This window comes from Syngnathus scovelli, chromosome 18 (genome assembly GCF_024217435.2).
Source record: "Syngnathus scovelli strain Florida chromosome 18, RoL_Ssco_1.2, whole genome shotgun sequence".
NCBI lineage: Eukaryota > Metazoa > Chordata > Actinopteri > Syngnathiformes > Syngnathidae > Syngnathus > Syngnathus scovelli.
Window position 1 is genome coordinate 4,490,405 of NC_090864.1, and position 19,816 is coordinate 4,510,220.

General features: G+C 47.3%; 1 protein-coding gene across 1 annotated transcript; it reads right to left on the reverse strand.

Annotated features, from left to right (window-relative positions):
- Positions 1 to 557: 557 nt before the first annotated feature.
- dipk2ab (divergent protein kinase domain 2Ab) lies at positions 558 to 18,630 on the reverse strand. Its single transcript, XM_049749713.2, has 4 exons — positions 18,149 to 18,630; positions 13,056 to 13,926; positions 3,811 to 4,114; positions 558 to 2,312 (listed from the first exon to the last, which is right to left on the reverse strand). The coding sequence occupies exons 2-4, from the start codon at positions 13,707 to 13,709 to the stop codon at positions 1,972 to 1,974; spliced, it is 1,299 nt and encodes a 432-aa protein (XP_049605670.1). The 5' UTR covers positions 13,710 to 13,926; positions 18,149 to 18,630; the 3' UTR covers positions 558 to 1,971.
- Positions 18,631 to 19,816: the final 1,186 nt, after the last annotated feature.

Sequence of the window (19,816 nt, forward strand, 5' to 3'; positions counted from 1 at the left end):
GGGGGGGGGGAAAGTGCTTTTCTCTGTGTTTAACAAATGCGCTGAAACAGCAAAGATTACACTCAACACAATGGGATAGAGTTGATTTTAAGAATACTCAAAAACTCTAAATTTGTTCATTATGAACACAGATGTTATTAGAGGGTGTGCACACTTGTGCAACTTAAGTTAAATAAATATTTGTTCCCACTAGTGGCAAAATCTGTGAAATGGATCACTTTGGGCTAATTTTGTAATATCACAAAGATTTTTACAGGGGTCTGTAGACTTTTGAAACCCACTGCATACCTTATGGGTTTTCACCGAGAAAATTTTTTTTTTTTTTAGAACATTCCAGGAGGTCTGGCGTTAAGACAGATTTAAGCATAGACAACATGCGGATCTCGGCCAAAAGACGTGAAAGATCAAAGCAGGAGGAGGAGGAAGAAGGAAAGCGGCCAACATCAGACTTGGTGGATCCAACTTTAGTGTGAAGTGCGGCCAAAATGGTCCTACTGGAATGTGGAAATAATAAAATAACAGTCAAGACAGAATGAAGAAGAGTGTAAACACAAGTGTATATTTCTATATATAGATATATAGATATATATATCTTTTATTTCAATAATTAAACCCACTGAAAGTTGCAAGTACAACTTTTGAATGAAAGGCACAGGAACAATCAGACAACGCTGATATAATAATACTCCAAAGGAAACGGACAGTACAAAAGTGAACAGTTAAGTCACGCATGTACAAACTCCTCCAAGCGGGGGCCGTTGACGTCACTTTTCCGGGACCAAGGAAAACGGATTGGACACAACGAAGAAGCATGTTAAAAAAAAAATAATAATAAAATAAAAATAAAAAATAAAAAGGCCCGGCGCCAAACGATTCTTATTCTTTCCTATTTGTATTGCTTTTCCAAAACACCCTGCCGGCCACGTCCGATTCACAACATAGAGAGGGGTGAGAAACGAGACATTTGAAAAGTATTCTTTCTCAGAGCTTTTCAGGGCGAAGGAGATGCTGCTGTTTTGGTTAGCAGCCGGGGTTAAATGGGCATTTGTGGCCAAACTAAAAATAATCCACAAAAAAAAAAAAAAATGGTTGCAGTGGAGGAACAAGTTTTCTATTTTACCTTCAGCCTCTTTGGTTTTATTGTCACGGGACTGTGCAGTTCTCTCCTTTCTTTTTCCTAGAAGAGTATCTGTTGTTCTCACCGGTTCCTATTCACAAAAGCTGGTGCAAAGATTTTTACAGGGGTCTGTAGACAAAAAACGACGAAGATTGCTGCCACCACCACGACGGGGACAGACCCTGCGAGCAACGCGATTGATTGGAGCTGCAGACTATTCGGACTTATCTGAGCTGCCTTCTCGGTTCCACCTGACGACAGGAGATTCAAGCTACCTCTGCCTTCCCTGTGGCACGCTACAGAGAGGAAAAAAAATAAAAATAAAATCAAGATTGGTGGTGCAGCAAAAATGTTAATACAGCATTTTAAATGCAGCCATGAAAGAAAGCGGGGAAAAAAAAGGAAAGATCCCCCGGGCAAACTTTCATAGGTGTTCGATTCAATGTTGTCATGAAACGTGATGATGAAATGAGGCGGCAAGACGGGGGAAGTGTGTGGTGGGTGGGGGCGGGGGGGTGAGGTCAGCGTCGCTTGATCGCACATGTTGCATTAGCCTGCGAGCAAAGTGTCGGTCAGAGCCTGCCCCCTTCCTTTTCAGATGGTGCAACTATCCGAGAAAGTTGCTCCCGATTCCTATCCCGCACTCTGCATCGCGCTACCCAGCAGAATCTTGTTAGCGGCCGACTCCTCTTTTCAGGCGGAAAAGCCAGTCCATGTAACCGAAGGCTCTTCCAAACGTAGGCGCCGTCCTGCTCCTGCGCAAAGGGGAGCTCATGACATCAAGGATCTCAAAGAGTTTGGAGGCGCCCGGGATCCATTCTGCGGGCGCGTCGGACCGACGCCGACTCCGTCCATTACCTGGCGGGCGAGGAGGCGGCCGAGAGCCGCGTGAGGTACTCGCGCAGTTCCTTGGCCGCCTGGAAGCGTCCGTATCGCTTCTTGGGCTTGGTGCACTCGTCCAGCAGCGCCTCCAGCTGGCCGTCTTTGGCTATGTGGGCAGGCGGATCGTGGAGGAGGCCCCCGGTGGTGCCACGCCAGGTGGCATAGCGCGACAGCAGGTTCTGGCACACGGCGTAGTAGTTGTGGTCCACCGTGACCCGGGAGCACAGAGAGTCCTTGGAGAAGGACAGGCAGGCCTCTCGGTCGCACTCCTCAAAGCGGCTCTCGTACCACACGTCGTAGTTCTCGGGTTTGTCTGTTTGGGGAGGGCGGAGGCACGTTACCGGCACATCGCAATACCAGTATACATTGTTTTCTTTTCCATTTTCTTGCCACCACAGGATGCAAAAACTCACTCGGCTTATCACAGCAACTCAATTAAACCATCAAGTGCTGCCCTGCAAGGAAATGAGTCCCACTAACGCTCCCCAAAATAGGAGGGGCGCATCAACATCAATCAGTGAGGTTAGGACAGATTTCCTCGCACGCGCATTGAAGCAAAGGTGTGCACTCAACCACCGAGGTGAGGTGACAGCAATTAATATTCCCGCACTTGATTGACAGACGGCATCAAGAAAATGAAGCACTCCTCTTGGCCACACTAACGCACGACAGCGAGGAGATTCTTCCCAAGGATGAAGCTGAGTGTGTGGCAGGGAGGGGAGGGGGGAGCACCTCATAACAGAAAGTAAAAGAAGCTCATCACTTTCTTTTGTTGGGCTTATATTGCGGGCGTGACGAAACGTACGCTGTCAAAAGCGGAGAATATCATTTTCAGTCCCAATGGATCGGTGGAACAAGCGGTACAAACGTGCTAGGTCACGTCGTCTCGTTATTTCCCGGGGAGCCTCTTGTGGAAAAAAACGACACATGATTGAACCTCGACGTCTCGTCAAGCTCAAAAAGCTACCTGACATTTGGGAACCTGAACGGACCTGGAAAATGGTCCAATTGTTTTGACATTGGACCGTCTGTTCAGGTCCAGCCGGTACGCGCGCTTGCGACATTGTGAGACTGATTATCACCATCGCCACCACTTCCACCATAAACGTTCTTGACGCGCCGGCCCGGGTACGCAGTCGGACTTGACAAGCTCTCAGCGGCTGTCAGACGGAGAACGTCAATGGGCCGGATTGCATTTTAAGGTGAGTCGAAAAGACAGCGTGGCAACGCGGGGAACCTTCAGCTAGTAGCTATAAAAAGTAACAAGTAGCCCTTAACGGTGCTTCAACGCAACTCCATTTGATCATCGGAATGACTTCATCACAAGAATCCCTTTTTCTATGTATACAATACGAGTCCACACGTACACGAAAGCTAGACAACACTTGATATCTGTCATGGGGAGCACTGGTGGGGCCTTCGCATCTGGCGACACAACATTCCATCACCTTAATAGGATTTCTGGAGAAAACGGGACAAATCAAAAAGGAGTGACTGGGTGGTCCTCCCTTTCTGTGAAGCAGCGGCGGGAAGGAGGACCAAGGGGTAGGGATCTGTCACGCACTACCTGTGATGTATAGCTCCGTCCTTGTTATGAGGTTTATTTCAAGAAGGTGGGGGAGGGGTGGGGGGGAGACAGCTCGTTATCGAGACCATCTTTGCTTTGATGGAGACGAGCGTGTTGAGGGCAGAAGAAGCTGGATGAGGATATTCTTGGCAGCTTGGTAGAAGCAATGCCCCAGAACAGCTCCTGCTATTTAACTCATTCGGTACCAATGACGGTTAAAGACGTCGATTTTGAGGAAACTCACTTTGCTTGATCAGTCGCTTGTCGGCCACTAGGACATTCTCGGCGTCGACCACGATGACCTTTCCGTCGCGGGGGCCGACGGCAAAGTTGTCGAAGCTGACGTCGAGCAGGTAGAGGGCGAACTCAAAGTCGTTGTTGGTCAGCTGCTCCGCAATGTCCATCAGCTGCCGGGCCAGGTCCGCCCGCTTCTCCCAGGGTGCGTGGTAGTAGCTCCACAGCTCTTCGCCCACGTAGTTGACGGCCACCACGCGCCCGCACGCCCCGAGGTACTTGGCGAAAGGCCAGCCTTCGTCCGACGGGAAACTCTAAAGGGAAAACATACTCCAGTTGAAGCGCAAATTTTAAAAGTTTAAAGAGCGGCCGTGGTCATTATCGGAAAAGCGCTTGTTGAACTTGCGACGGGAACTGGTTTTCCTCGCATAAAGAGAGAAAGAGAATAATCCCAGACATCAAACGCAAAGTTTGCCATGCAGCCTTGGGTAACATTTGATACGCCAGTGTAAGCACAAGATTTGAGAATCTGCCGAAAGGAGCGCATGAAACAGAGCCAGCGATGGCTACAGCGGATTAAATCTAACAGAAAAATAGCCGTCTTGCGTTTGAAGCCCCGAGCCGATATCTGCCGCCTGCCATTACGGTAAACCTAACGGTTATTTGCGTCCGCCGAAAGTTTAAATCGTCACTGTGCCCGTTTAACAGTGAAAATGCGTTTTAGTGATTCAGCAAAAAAAAATTCCTCCGAAGCCTTGATGTGTTGGTTCTAACAACAAACAAGTTGTTTATGCAAATGTATTTACAAGGAAATGTTACAAATAGCTGCTTTGTTGCCACTCTTCTCCATTAGCTACAACACACGCTGTGCTGAAAACACGGCCTTGTCATTAAAAGACTATGACCATTTCAAAGCGGTTCAGAGTTTGAGCAAGGCTTGAAATACAAAATCCAGATTGCACCATTGGGGCTTCTCTCAATTTTCTGTCAAACTGTTCTTTTGCCATAAAGTGTACCGGATGGGAGCTTCCTATGTAACGAATCCCACAAAGACTGCTGTTCCTGGCAATGCGGTCGAGGAAAGGGTAAGGGAGGGGGGGGACTTGTGTTTCCGAATCCTGAAACCCGATAGCGAAATGTCAGGGAACACGGAACGTTACTGTTGGCAAGGTGTGAACTACTCCTGACCGCCGTGTCACCGGAGGAAAGTCGACGCTCTGCCGCCTTTTGGTGCCTGCGAGGAGGCTTTTACATATGCATGGCGAGCTCACCTTAAATATTGATGAAATACAAATTATTTAAACGTTATTCTCCCTGACGGTATATCACAAATGCGGATTACATCGCCTGTATAGGAATGGAGTAAAGTGAGGCCGGGAAAGTTTTTGTGTGTTTCAAATGGGAATCGAAAGGGCAACGGCGCTAACCAGTATTGACTGAGCTTGAGAACACAAGCCAAAATAGGTTCAAAACAATTTGGTTCTGATTAGCGCCACAAAAATAGATCTAAGACCACACATGAAGCACAATGGGCTTCAACCAGGCCGTCACTCTTCTTGGGGCCCAGTCACCCTGTTTTGGCAAGGACTCCTTCTGAATTCTGCCCTTACTTTGGAGTCGACAGCCTTCCTCGACAATTTTTGTAAAAGTGACAGCAAAGGGGAGCTGATATCCTTTGGTGACAATTTGGAGATTCCAGAGGAATTTGGGATTAGAGGGGCTTAGTATCTAAAATGGCTTTTTAAACATAGAAAGTGAAAGATTAGATTGAAGCTGGATAATTTGCTGGTACATCCCTATTAGGCCCGTTTCCTCTGACCCAAATGCAAACCTTGGATTGCGCCGTGTTGATGCAACTCTAAGCAGCTCTTGGCCATGTTGACAAAACTCGGCCCGTCCAACGGAATGGCTGAAGCGGCTTTACCGTTCAAAAAAAAAAATCCTCCTAAATTGAAGCCCCTGCAGCCAGGTTTGGCGGATGAGACGAGAATGGAGAAAGCCAAAGCTGGGAGGAGAGTAAAGCGGCGTACGTATGCTGGTTTACGAAAGCCTCTCTCCGCTCTTTGGTTGTCAGGTTGCAGCCTGAAAGGCTACAAAAGCGGAGCGCCGGAAGCTTGGGTGTGTGTGTAGGGGGGGGGGGGGACGTTTGATTACCCCGAGGCAACTTTCAGACTTACTGTCAGCCTGTGTTACGGGAAGGCCTTCATGTCGCCGTCTCCTGCTCTTAACTCTCATTCGACGGTCTCTGCATACTCAGGTGCCATTTTCAATGAGGGGCCCGTATTTGCGTGTGAAAAGCAAACGCGCCAGCTGAAGGCGAGGACTAGCGAGCGGCATACTTGAAAGACTCGACGACTTCCCATCACCGAGCTTGATAAATACACCGCGTGTCCCGCTGATCGCTCTCCCTCAGCGCTCTTTAAACGGTTACTCGGCAGAAGCCATTACCGTCTGCAATGAGGCGTTGAGGGGGGGTTCGGTGGGCGGGGAGGGACGAAATGAGTTGGATACACTTCTCTGCCATCTCTGAGCAGATCTGGGAAGTTTCCTGCAAGAGGCGTATGAAGCGCACAGGTGGTAAATTTTACTATTTGTGTCCCCCGGAGACGGCGTGCATTTTAAATGCGCTGAAAATGCAATTCTGGTTACGACTTTTTGTGATGCCAAATTCTATCCCTGCCAATTGATGACAATCTGCTAAAGTTGGACATACGCCGTCTATTGTTCAAATTGTGGCACGTGGCACTGGGCTGGAAAGTAAACGCTAACGACTTAAGCTAGCATCATCTAGCATCTGAGTCGTACGTAAAAGCGGCTCACTGTCAACACCCCGCATTTAATTAGCTTAATGGGGCAACCAGCACTATGTCTAGCCCAAAGCTCCATTTGAAAGGCAGAGGCAAGTAAATTGCTGTTTTACTGTCACGCTTCCAAAGTGGCAATTGAGCAAGAACACAGGACGCGAGTCGTGACATGCAGTCGTCGATTCACGATGGACCTCTGTTCCAAATTCGGAAAATGTCGTAGTCATCCAGTAAATACGATTTAATACGAAGAAATGTAATAAACAAGACTGGCAAACACACACACACAAGCTTGTTCTTATTGCAGGTGACCTCGCAGTGACTTCTAAGGGCAGTTCTGGCTAATCTAATGTAAAAGGTAGAGCCGGTGCACAACAGCGGCATTGAGCCGGGGGACGTGTGCTTTCCGCTCCCCTCCCTTTAATACAACAGACGAGCTGGCGTCCTCCCGGGGGGTGGTGGGGGAGGGAGGGCATCCGAGTGGGCTGAAATGAAACGGGGCCACAGACAAATAGGCAGCCTCGGGAGAAGGAGGATGAAACGAATGGAGCGAGCGGTGCAGGGAACACACACCTGCGTCCTGACATCCGCTGACAAAGACGTGCCCTTCTACTGGACAACTTGGGGGAGGGCACGGGCAAAGAGGCTCTTTGAGCGTCAACCCAAAACTGTATCCCGCCGCATATGAATTAGAAAATGCAACGTGACCGGGGCTGATAACAACCTCTTTTCAGGGGCCGAGTAAACATCAGCGGCTCCCAAGATATCGCCTTGGCTACCCCGCAAGAACACTTGGCCAATCAAACACCAGTGAGGAAACGCTGTGGCGCAGAGCTGCATTTATACATGAAAGCTTTGTATGTATATATAACGAAAAGGCTTGGGCTTAGCAACGATGGCTACTTAGAGGAAATTAGTAGCTAGCCACAGCAGTAGTTAAGGGTACGGTTAAAATTCTCTGCATTTTCTGTCCTCGACTAAACCGCGGCGTTTTATGAAAAGCAAGTCAGAACAGGACTCTGGAGGCCAGTCCCGAAGATCAAATGCTAAGTGTGGAGGGCAGACGTGTTCGTGTCAGACACAACAACAGAAATTTCTTCCGGCTATGACTCAGATGCTTTAGAACAGGGACTCATCTCTTAGGCGGAGTCAGATGTTCCTCTGAAGCCAGTCGGGGGTCAGGAGGGGTGACATTTCTTATTCACCTTTTTCATATGGAGGATGTGCAGCAAGCCCCTTCTGGGCAATTTGAAGTCTCGAATCCAGTCTGGTAGCCCACAGCGAGCGCTCAAGCCTCACTTTAAAAGCCCCATCGTCGCGGTCGCACACATGCAGCAAGACATTTCTATGTCATCTGCCCCCCTAAACTTGCTCACTGGCCTCTTTGTTGCTTCTGCAGTCTTTTCGGTTTCTCAAAGTAAAATTCCTAGTCAGCAAACTAAGTTGGAGGAAAGGTATTTGCTCAAGTGTCAGAGCGTAGAGAGACAAAGGATGCGGAGTGTGTCAAAGCTCCTATCAAAGCATATCAATTAGCTAAGCTTTAACACAAAGCTTGAAAATCCCTTTTAGATACGAGTTTGTGGCACTTGCACAAGGCACTGCTTTGATGCAGTCAGCAAGTCATTCTTGCCCGGCCTTTTAAATGAAATGTCACACTTGGCTTTAAGCATGTTTTAAGTATACTGGAGAATGAAAATGAAGACTGGGAGTGAAAAGCGAGAGGGGAGGGAAGAGGGGCCGACTTAGTGGTTTCTAATGATAACTGTGTGCTGACCTGAACCCGAGCCGCTGCGCACAGACCTCATAAATCCCCTTTGCTGGGAAAGCCAGGAATGTGTAAAGTCAAAGGCGGTCGCTGTTGAATCCGTCTGGGTGGTTGTGCCGCCCACGCGGACCGGGGAGGAACCCAACCAGAACTCGAAACTAACTTCCGTGGGCTTGTACGTTTGAGGTCTGCGTCGAGGCTCGCGTATCGCAGAGCGGCAGACAATTATCTCAGGGGACGGCAAACTGTTGCGACTGACCCTGTGCTCAGAAGCTCGCTGCGGATAGAGCGAGTCAGTATTTAAGAGAATTTAATGAACCAAACAGTCACGGAGAGGTTCCACTGTCCCGAGGCAGCTGCACTTGCAGTGACTACGAGTCAATGTGCTGCATTATCTGAAGGTATTTTCTCTGGCAGGAAGTGCCAGTGGTGGATACAACAGTGGCTTGCTTGGCAAGCAGGCATGACAGAAGGAAGCTTGATTTGGGGGTAGGGGGAGACCCGGTGTGTGGTACGGGGTGCTTCAGACCACCTAAGCAAACACAGCTGTCATGTGTGCATGTGTTTGTTGAGGATTACGGTGACAACGGCAGGCAGGCTCATTCAAAATGAGAGAAAAGGCCACAAGGCCCTGGGCTTGTAGGACAGAGAGTGCTGTCAAACCATTCCCCGGCCCTCCGCCTTCCATGGCGTCTCCCATCCAATGAGGGCATCCAAAAGAGGGGAGCTGGGCCCGGATAACTCTCTATCCTAACAGGATTCAGTCTGTACACAAAGGCGTAGAAGAAGAATGAAAAGGGGATTGGGAGCACTCGAAGCCGGGTTAAGCGGCGTAAACAACTCTGCTCTTATGCGCTAAGGAGTGTCTCTGGGAACCAGAAAGCAAATAAGATATTCATCACTATTTAGTGATGGACCTCAGCCACTTTAAAGAATGGGAGGCAGACACACCACGCCGCAGGACTGAAGGCAAGTCCGCAATTATGAAGTAAATAGTCGGAAAGTATAATTGGCCTTGGATTGCATTTGGCATGTCCCATCAAGTGTACCAGTGGAAGCAGAACCATTTCTTACCAATAACAAATGTTTAGGAATCGGCTCCTTGCTCTACGATAAATCAATTTTGGGAGGGTCACGTTTCAGGTGTCACCTTTGCCCCCCACCCTGAGCCAGAAGCACCTTCCGTGTTTATTTAAGCTTCAGTTCCCAAAGGTTAGTCTTGTGATTGGGTATGCAAAAGCTCATTAAAATAAAAAACAACACAAAGACAATCCGCCCCCCCCCCGTTTGGGGAGAAAACAAACAATGCAGCCAGACTGTTTGTTGAAAGCACATTGGGTCTTTACTTTTCACAGTTCAGATCTTCCTGTCAGGAATCTTAGCAGGCATGAAAGATAAGGTCATCTATCAATGTGTGTGCTTCTTTTTTTCTGCAATGCGGTGTTGGGTGTCAGATGTTGTGCGGGAAAAAAACAGATGGCTACGCGACAGGACCGTTCTGATGAGCATGTCGGTGTCAGCCGAGGACTGGGTGTTAAGTGAGGAGGTGGTTCTTTGGGATGGTGGCAAAGGGGAGGGAGGGTTGGGAAAGTGGCACAGATTTGAGTTTGGAGGAGATGAGAGTGCCGCCGGCTGAGTGAAGCCCACAGCCTGTCACTTCCTATTCTCAGCTTCACTGGGCAAAGCGGAGCCCAGGACCAAAAAGGGTGCGAGCGCAGTCACATGGTCCTGGCCGCCTCGCAAGGCTTAATGACTTGGAACGGAAGACCGAGGCGAAAATCAAACTCGTTTCCGATTGGGCCAGATGTACTGTAGCCCATCAAATCACCTGATGAATCAGTAAGTCATTTAGCCAAAGGAAAGGCACCAAATTAACTGCAAATGGGAAGAAGCTTGATGACTAAGACTTTTGGGAGAAGGGGGGCGAGCTCAGCGTTTCTAAATACATACATCCCAAGGCATGTTCCATCTGAAAAGGGAGTGCAACGAGCCTTCGCCTTTGTCGTGCTACCCGATCAGAAGCGATCTGCTCCTCCCATGATTCATTTCATTTCACATGGATTTTAAACGGCGCTTATACGTGGCGACATTGTGTTTTCCCAGAACACAAATAGCCCCGAGGAGCAATTTTATCATTAAATCATGTTACGATTTGGCTCGCCATCAAACAACTGACAAATTACCATCAACGAACTGCTCCCAATAATGTTTGTCAACTGGACCGGTCAGTTGCTAAGGAGCCGCTTACCTGAACATTGCGTAATCTTTGCTCGGGATAATTAGAAGGAAGCATTAGGGCGTAGTAAATTTGTGCATTTCACGGAGCCTCCCGTGCCTCAACTCGAGAGGCACTCAACAGTGCGCAAATAAATGTTCACGTTGGCTAATGCGGCGAAATGCTCACTGAGCCGTCTCCCGCTGTAGTGAAGGAGGAGGGCCACACTGCAAGCGCAGCAGGTTGGTGCCGAGTACAGTGCGGGGAGAAGACGGGTCCATTCAGAAATGCCTGAATGATCCACTGGAATTAGCCCCGGGCATCTCTCTAAGACACGATTTTTGTGTAGACTAAATGATGTCACCATTGAATGAGACGTCAAATCAACGGGCATCATGTGACTTGGCATATCTCTACTGTTTTGATTTAACCGTGACCTTAACTCCACGTAGATGTCCTGCGGAAATGACACCTCATTGGATAGCGATGATATTTATCAAGCCAAAGCAGGAAACAAACGCTAGACATGGCGCCAGGCTTTTGTATTTTGCCGTCGTCATTTTTTTTTGGTCATCTAAAAATATTTATTGCCCCACGGCCAAACGGTCTGGCACGTGACAGAGGAATGCAAGCTGTGTTTGCGTATGCCTTGCACGGCACACAGAAACGGGCCATTGTTGTCCCGAGCCAAAACAACAGAGCAGATTGTTTGCCACTGACAAAGGAGGTCTGGTGTCTCATCGTGAAACAGGGCCCATTTACTGCCAGTGGCTACAAAAGAGCAAAACCACAAGGCATTCCGTGAGAGTTCAGAGCTCACAGAGCAGACAGTAGAAATGTTACGCGCATTATTCAAGCGAATAAAGCCGGAGGAAAGAGAAGCAGTGGCAAACAATGGCGGCAGGAAATCCGTCGTATTAAAGACGGTGAACCTGAAAATTGTAACTCTTGGGGGTGACGGCCTCTGCTAAAACAAGTTGAAGCAGTGGGAAGAAGATTTTCATTAATTCTGTCCTTGCTTATCTTTTGTTAAAATTCAATCTCTACCAGGCGGGTATCACCGCTGGCCAAAACAGACATCCAGGTACCGCGGCATGTTTATTCTATACATTAATTCTTTATGGTCCACTCCTGCCCAAGCTTGGCTGAGGGTCCTTTGGTATACTTTGACCAGCCAAGCCGTCAGATCTTTTTACCCTATGTTGTCGATGCCAACCATGTGCTACATAGGATCAACGTACCCATGCGACCCGAAGGTCTCTCAAACACACCACAGATGATAAGGTGTCAGGATGAGCCACGTGCAAAAGGAAAACACTGCCAAGAGCAAAAGAGTAGAGGGATGCATGCAGCTGATGGGAAGGTGTGATGTGTTGGTGTCTAATGTCTTTAGCATTCCATTTGCGGCTCCGAATCACGTAGCCTTTGGGCTCGGGGGAGGATGGCAAGAGGCCATGGCGATGGAATAATCCGGAGTTTGTGGAGCATATATTCATCCGCTGACAAAAAGAGAGACACAGGCGGACAGAACAAAAGGCAGAGAGGAAAGCACGAGCCGGGCGAAACGGGCATTATGGATCAACTGGACAAAAGCTGATCTCGCTTTTTATCTTGCGGAATGCCGGGAGGCGTCCGACATTATGAGTATAAAAAGGGGGGCGAGGGTTGGAGGACAGTTATTGAATGTCAACACGGGCTGCGACCATCGTGGTTCTGTCGAGACACGGTCAATGACAGATTGAGATTGGAATTGATCGGATGCTTGTATATCACACAGGGAGATGGAAAAAGGCCGCGTCGGTGGAGCCTTTCTGGCAACCGGGATGATAGAACACTACATTCCGAGCACAAACTCCCACAGATGACGGCGGCCCATCGGACAGAGACACGTATTCGAATTAAAACCAACTTGGACCATTTACAGATTGCAATCTTGAATAATTCAAATACGCCCTACATATGGTGTTAAATATGCAATCTTGCCGCCAGCAAAATCCTCTCATCTTTCACGAGGCCACGGCTCTCAAAACCTTTGGAGGATCGCGAGCATTGCCAAAGGTTCTGAAAGGGTTCCTCCCAAACCAACATCTATACATAGAAGGGAAATGAGCATACTGTACTGGTGAGCTTGTCCAAAGATAACCCCAAAGGATGACACCTGGAGCCATAACTCCGTCCTATCAAAACTCCGTCCTATCAAAACAAAAGTTAATGGGAACAACAGTCGAAGAGGGAACACAAGAATTTGTAACATCTGATTCTGCTTATCGTGCAGAATCAGACCTTCAACTCACCCTCCTCATAGGTCTGAATTGCATCAATGCTAATAATGGGAGGAAGGGATATTTATCTCAGTTCCCAAAGGCATTAAAAAAAGAAGTCAACGGGCTTTCTTTAGTTGGTGCCCTGCCACTTTAGATGAGGATAGTAACAAAGATTTAACCTCCTAGGTGAAGGTAACAAAACAATACCTGCAGGACAAGTGGTTCCGGGTTGAATGCCAAGGTCATGAGCAGCTGCATTCTCTCCGTGTCCTTCAGGTTCTTGAGGAGAAAGCTTCCAGAGTCTTTGGTCTCGGCGTAGCGTCGAACCACGCGGTCCAGCAGACGCTGAGAGGGGCAGTGTACCAGGTCTGACCAGCCCTCTACCACCTCTGGAGTAAGAAGACGAACGTCGCCATTGATCCTAGCAAATTCAGTTTTGTACATGGCCTGGATGAGATCGCAGCGAGGCCTGCCCGTGGCCCTCTTACAGATCTTTTGGTCTATCTCGGCCAGCTCCTGGTTGGAGCCCAGCCGCTTCAGCACGATGCGACGCGTGCCTTCCCTGGGCTCTCCGTATTGGGCAAAGTAAACATTCTTGACATTGAAGATGTCGAGGAAGCGCAGGCGCCCCCACGTCTCAAAGGAAACCTGACCGTTCATGAATTTGCGACACCAGCTGGTGCCGAAGCAGGCGGGACACTTGTTGAGGTTGATGAAGCGACGGTCCGTGAGCTCGTTCTTTTGGAACGAGGCGAACAGGTTGTGGGTGTTCATCAGCAAGATGACAAACAGTCCCACCACAAACAGGAGCTTCAGACAGCGGTACACGCGGCCGAGTTTGAGAGGGAGGAAGCGCAGCATGGTGGGGACGGGACAGAAGTGTGGTCTCGAGGGCTTCGGTGGCCGGGAGCGTTATCCAGATGGCTGTCGGCGAGTTGACTTCAACGCCTCTCCGTCATGGCGCGTCGGGTTGGCATCTAGAGCCACAAGCTGGGGCGAGGTTGGCAGTCCCTGCAACTGGCCGGTGAGTCATGTTCAACCAAGCTTCCTGTTGACGGGCTACTTTCAGCTAGCAAGCCTGGACGCAAACAAAGAGCAGGAAACTCATCAGAACAGGTCACAAGAGAAAGAGAAATTGCGTAAGCATCCATTTTGATCACGGCTTACCGGTAAATGACGACTTAATGTGCGCTACCTTGAAAGATGCCCGTTTCCTGAGAAGAAGCAATTGCCAGAGAAATTCTAATTGTTTCATCTGAGAACTTTCCATACCTTTGTCCACAGCTGAGACAGAAGGTGGCAGACAAAATCAAACCACCAGTGCCCATTTGAACATTTTCTCCCTAAGAAAATCATTTTATGGGCACTCACAGTAAAACGATAAATAAAAGCAAGATGGTGAGGATATAATGGCAGCTATCAAACCAAGAGTGAAACGTCTTTCTCTCGAGTGCAAATAAAAAGGAACCTCCTCATTCTCCAATTGTATCACTTTCCTATACAGCACTATGTTGTGAAGAGTGCAAGGTCCAATCTCTGATCAAAGTTGCCCTGCTTTGATATGCTTTGAAAAATGGCCCGTTACTGTCCCTCACGCTCGAAAAATAAATGCCATCGGGCAAAATCGTCTCGCCGTCTGGCACAAAGGGATCGTGTCAAGAAATAACCGCAGGACAAAGTGACTCCAATCTAGAATCGGGGACGGCGGATCATCCAAGACCAAATCATATTAGATTCCTTTGAGCTTTAAGATGCTTCCAGAAAGACAATGAGTCCAGCCATGCAAATTAGCCGTCTTCAATTAGAGCTCATTAGGACATTCCTATTAGGACAAAAGACTAGCGAGAGGGCGCGGCTAACGAGCAAGCAGATTAGCGTGGCGTGCACACTGATTCTTTGCGTTTGGTCCTTCCATTTTAGCTGCCGAGATGTGGCCTCACGACGGAGAGCTCCAGGCGGCCAAGTAAGCGGTGACGGCTGGAGCAGCGGTGGGGCCTTCGATAAGGAACTGCACCCACCGCCATCTGAGCCTAGCTAGGCTATAACGCTAAAAATAACCCGAATCCAATTAAGGGGAAGTAGAGACGGCGGCTGCACTGCTTGGTGGGTATTTTTTTTTTTCAAAAGAGGACAAGATTTATGAATGCTGTCTGTCTGCACTTGCCGTAAAAACTCTGAGCATATAATGTACTATAAACAAGATGGAAAGCCAGAATGGTGATCTGTCACATCCGGATGCCATTTAGTGATTTATGAAATCATAAAAAAAAGACATCACCACTTTTAGGGCTTTACAAGTGAATAATATCCAGGGCACATTTAGTATACAATGACAGCGGTGCAATACTGTGGACAAAGTACATGGTAATCCTTTACGCTTTTTTTAAAAGTCTGAAACCTGCATAACACTGAGCAAGCTAAAAAAAAAAATTGAACCTCAGTATCACGCTGACTTCTACAAAATGTCTCCAGTGTGATGAATGAACAATAAAAAAATATATTACCCCTCAGGAGTGGTGCGCATTCTGCCCGTTCTAAAAAGCCAACACAATAATTTGATAGGGTCCCAAAAATAAAATAAAAAATCTATTCCTCCAAGATAATCATATTCATTTGGGAAAGGAAGATGAATCAGCGGGGAGAAAATAAGAACACAGTCAGCCAACAATAAAACGTCGATATGAGCCGAGGAAGCATACCGTGTACATTTCACTACATGGAGCGAGGGAGTGAAGGAGGGGGGGAATGGAATATCACGTTGCTCTAAGATATCGAATCAAAAGCCATTTAGCTTCCGACACAGGCGGTTAGGGCTTCGACGTCGCAGCCCTGATCTTGGGAGTAGATAAGAGTTTTAATTCGGATCAGCAAAGGACTCAAGGGAGTGAGCGGGTAGAAGTCACTCATCTCAACGGCGAGCTTGAGCCAACAGGTAATAAGGTGCGCGGGTGGGGGGGCGGCTAACAAGCTAACACGTAGTGTCTTGCCGTCTCTCAAGAGAACAAGTGTTAGGCCTCAATTACCTACGGAGCGTTACCTGGATTATGTCGATGACCTTGTTAATTGCCACGGCGAAAGGATAAAGCGCACGCAGCAGTTTTGACGAGGTTGTTAACAAAAGGCCAGCGGAAGCGTTAGCCAAAATACATAACCGTCGCTCTGATTCTTTGGAGTTTACGTTGGCAAGGTTGCCCTCGAGAGGGTAAAGGCCACATGAAGGTGTCGGGCGCTTTGTATTCTGCACCAGATGTGAATCAAAAAGGGTGCCAGCCCGGTGAAATTTAAGGTTGGGGGCAAACCTCATTGTACCCCATGGTGTCAAATTAGCCCCGCTTTCAGATCTCACCCCGGCGACATCTCGTCTCTCCCTTGAAGGGAGGAGGAGGGATACACAATACCAAGCGGAAACCCCTGTTTAGAATAAGCATCAGATTGCCTAACGTAGGGGGTGGTGACTTTTCCTCGCTACCATTTCTTGGGTGAGCACGGAAGAGAGGCAAAGTAAGGCGGGCAAATCAAAGGGCGCCTCGCTCCTCATGCATAGGAAATGAGCCTTGCGTGCAAAATGCACGTTTCAAGTCGGGGCAAATGCCAAGAGACGCAAAATGCCTCATTAGCAGGAGAGAACAGTGCCACAATATAGCGATAGCTAGGCCTCGTGTTGACTGAAAACAGAATGAAAGGTTGCGGATATTCTAATATTTCAACTCGTCTTCAACATTTGACAGGATAAACCAGATAAGGTAGGGAATTTCCTCCAGGGATAATCTCCGCCGTTGTTCGTCAAATCAAACTGGATTGAGATTAACATATTAGAGGGCTTGGATGCCACGGGATAAACCAATTGTCTCGGTGGCACCTGTGGGGAATTTTTAAGACCACATGTGGGCACAATGTCAATCGTTGATATCACGTCATTAAATCTTTTAGTCTATAAAATGTTAAATTGTCAGCCACATTCCCATTGTGTCAACCAACTGTACTTTAAACGACAGAGCAGACTCACCTTTTGGCAATGGTACGCTCCAGCATTTTTCTTCAGTGCACCGGCACAAAGGTTAAGTGCATCCAAATATTCAACTGAATCGCATTCGCTTTAGAACTTAAGTCTCAAATCCCACACATGAAAAAAAAAGCGTTTAACGGCATTTGTTGGCGGCTTTCGCCGCAACATCAGACGGAGCTTCCACTTTCCCACCCCTGCTGTCATTGCGAGGCTCCAGTTGCCAAGGTTATCGACTGGGGGAGTCAATAATGTTTGATCGCAAATACAGACAAAAAAAAACAACTCACAGGAGAAAGCGCGCGGGCGGCTTGCAATGAGAGAAACTTAACGACAGCAGCGTTTTACACTCCTGGAGGAGCATTAAGGCTTTTTAAAAATCAGCACCAATTAACAGCAGCCTCCTCTCGCAGGGGACATTATTAATCCGGGGATCTATTTGTTTTTGAGGTTTTTGGGGTTGTAATGTGCTAGACTGTTCAGAGGATAGCATGCTAATTTAGATTGATTTTAAGACTAACATGATGTTTAAAGGCTCAAGAAAATCAAATGGCAGTTAAAACGAAAATAAAAAGATTAGAAAAGTTCTATTATGCAAGGTGGCATGGAAGTTGCATTCATATCCAAAAAGATCCCGTCTCATTTTGAATCCCGGCACATTTCTCTAACAAATAAGCAACCCGAGTCATGCAAATTGATGTAAATTCTGCTGCCAAACTCGCAGTTGGAATATTTTCAAGGAGTTCCCGCACTTGGGATCGGTACCCCCAAATGGGACTGACTGACTGGCTGACTGTGGGAGAAAAAATGTTAAAAGCTACTTTATTTAATTTATAGGGTGTTTTAGACACGTGATCCTGTCTAATTTAGATCTTGCGCTGAGACACAAATGTTGCAGCTCTGCATTTCAAACACTCCGTGTGCGAATGCAACGCAACCACACGGTTTTACCAACGTTATTTCAGTTTTTTTGTTGTACTGTGTTCAAATTGAGCTTCAAACGACTCACGGAAGTTCTTTTTCTGCAAAACATCACGCAGAACCGTTTTAGCGGTTATGTTACCCGTCTTGTCGCCACTCGTGGACAATGGGGGCATCTGATAAGAGAAGAAATGCTCTTATCGTCTGCTTTCATCGGAGAAAAAGAAACTAAAGTGTCACGCGAAGCCTCGTGTAAAAGAAAAATCACGAGCCAGCCAAGTCAAAATTGCACAATCACTTCAATGGCTTAAACATTAAGGCTGAAGTCGAACTGACGAACCGATGGAAGCCAAGTTGAAGAAAAAAAGCAACAAACCTGAGTGACTTTTCTTTCTTTCCAGGTTAAATGTGCAAAAAACGTCAGCAGACGCTCAGCTCTCACGCGATCATTCTTCAAAGTTGGTGCGTGGGGTGATCAGGACCACATCAAGGCAACAAAATAACAACAAAAGGCAGTTTTAACTGGGCTCAGTTCCCATCGATCACAACACGCGAGCTTCTGCTTCGTTGCAAGTAGCGGCTCCCCCCGTGCATGTAGCCAGCTAGCCTGCTAGCCGCTCAGATAAACAGTTAGGATGTCGAATCTTAACTCTTCGTAGACCGGCTCGTCCTGCTTCCTCTTCACAAAAGAGCCGAGCGTCGGCGCAGAGCGTGGACGCCCATGAGTGTCTGCAGAGCATGGGTCTCTTTGCATGGGTAAGAAACGTGCTCCTGCTTCGCTCTTCTCGCCCGAATAGCGGCTCTCTACTCGCCTTGTCTAACCACAATAGAATCTCTGGCGACTCTTTTCAACAGCAGTCTTTTTTACGACAGCCTACGTCTGTTTACGCTCGTGTTTCCATAGCGACTCTTCCAATGTTTGTCTCGGCGGAATGCCCCCCCAGAACAAAGTTTGCCCTAAAATGCAACATTTTGCGCACTTCAGGTGAATATATCTACAAGTTGATTATTAATGTTATTCAAGAAAATATATTGTTTCATTAATTATACGCCCCCCCATGGATTTTTTTATTTTTATTACTACGTTGTCCTTAAAAAAAAACAGAACCCAAACGCACCATATAGGGACATTTACAATAATAAGCGAGCTACTCGGTTGTGCAACCGAGACAACACTTAGATAATTGCACTCCTTCATCACAGAGACGATGTTATTACTATCGTAATCAGCGAAGTAATGCACATGGCAAACACAATTCACACTAGCCGAATGACTAATTGATTAATTAGCCGCTAATGGCTGGATCACTCCCACCGAACAGGACAATGACAGCGGCGATTCGATATTTCCGGCTCAACTGAGGCGTGATCAACCTTTCAACACTGGCATGAATTAGTTTGCAGTCACCGCCATCTTGTGGTCAAAAGTAGGAAATGTTTTTTAAGTTCTTTGCAGTAATTTGCGGGGCAGCTATAAATGGATTCCGAGATTTACGAGGATCACTCAATGCAGCACAAAATGTTAGGGAAATAACTATTTAAAGTCCCCTCAAAAGTTTGACATATGCCCCAAAGAAGAGTCGAATTTTGCTCACTGTAAACACTTCAAAGCTTATCATCCAACCCATTTTACTACCCTGCAAGTCTACATTGTGCAGAATTAAATATTTGCATGGAAGGTGTAGGGAGGGAAAGCAACGTATGGTAAGTTGCAATGCCTTTGTTTGTTTTCATATGACACTTGTTGATGGATTTATTGGATGAAGAACCAACTTTAATAATAATAATAATAATAACAATAATAATAATAATAAATTATATTTATAGTGCACCTTACTTTTTTTTTAAATCTCAAAGTGCTACAGAAAATGCCTTTTTAAAAAGAAACGTCTTAAGACCGTTTTTAGTGTCAACCGACTGCGGTGCTCTCAAGTGGACTGGTAGGGCATTCCACAATGTGGGTGAGACAGAGCAGAAAGCCCGGTCTCTCATGAAACGGAGGTTAGTTTGGGGGGTTTTGAGGAGGAAGGTGTTAGATGAGCGG

What these genes read in the sequence shown, in the direction of transcription:
- dipk2ab (XM_049749713.2), bottom strand. Translation starts at nt 13,709, where the DNA reads ATGCTGCGCTTCCTCCCTCTCAAACTCGGCCGCGTGTACCGCTGTCTG. An exon ending in CGGAACCACTTGTCCTGCAG is followed by an intron (nt 4,115 to 13,055) that starts GTATTGTTTTGT and finishes TTTTCCCTTTAG; the next exon opens with AGTTTCCCGTCGGACGAAGG. An exon ending in CAAGCGACTGATCAAGCAAA is followed by an intron (nt 2,313 to 3,810) that starts GTGAGTTTCCTC and finishes CTCCCCAAACAG; the next exon opens with ACAAACCCGAGAACTACGAC.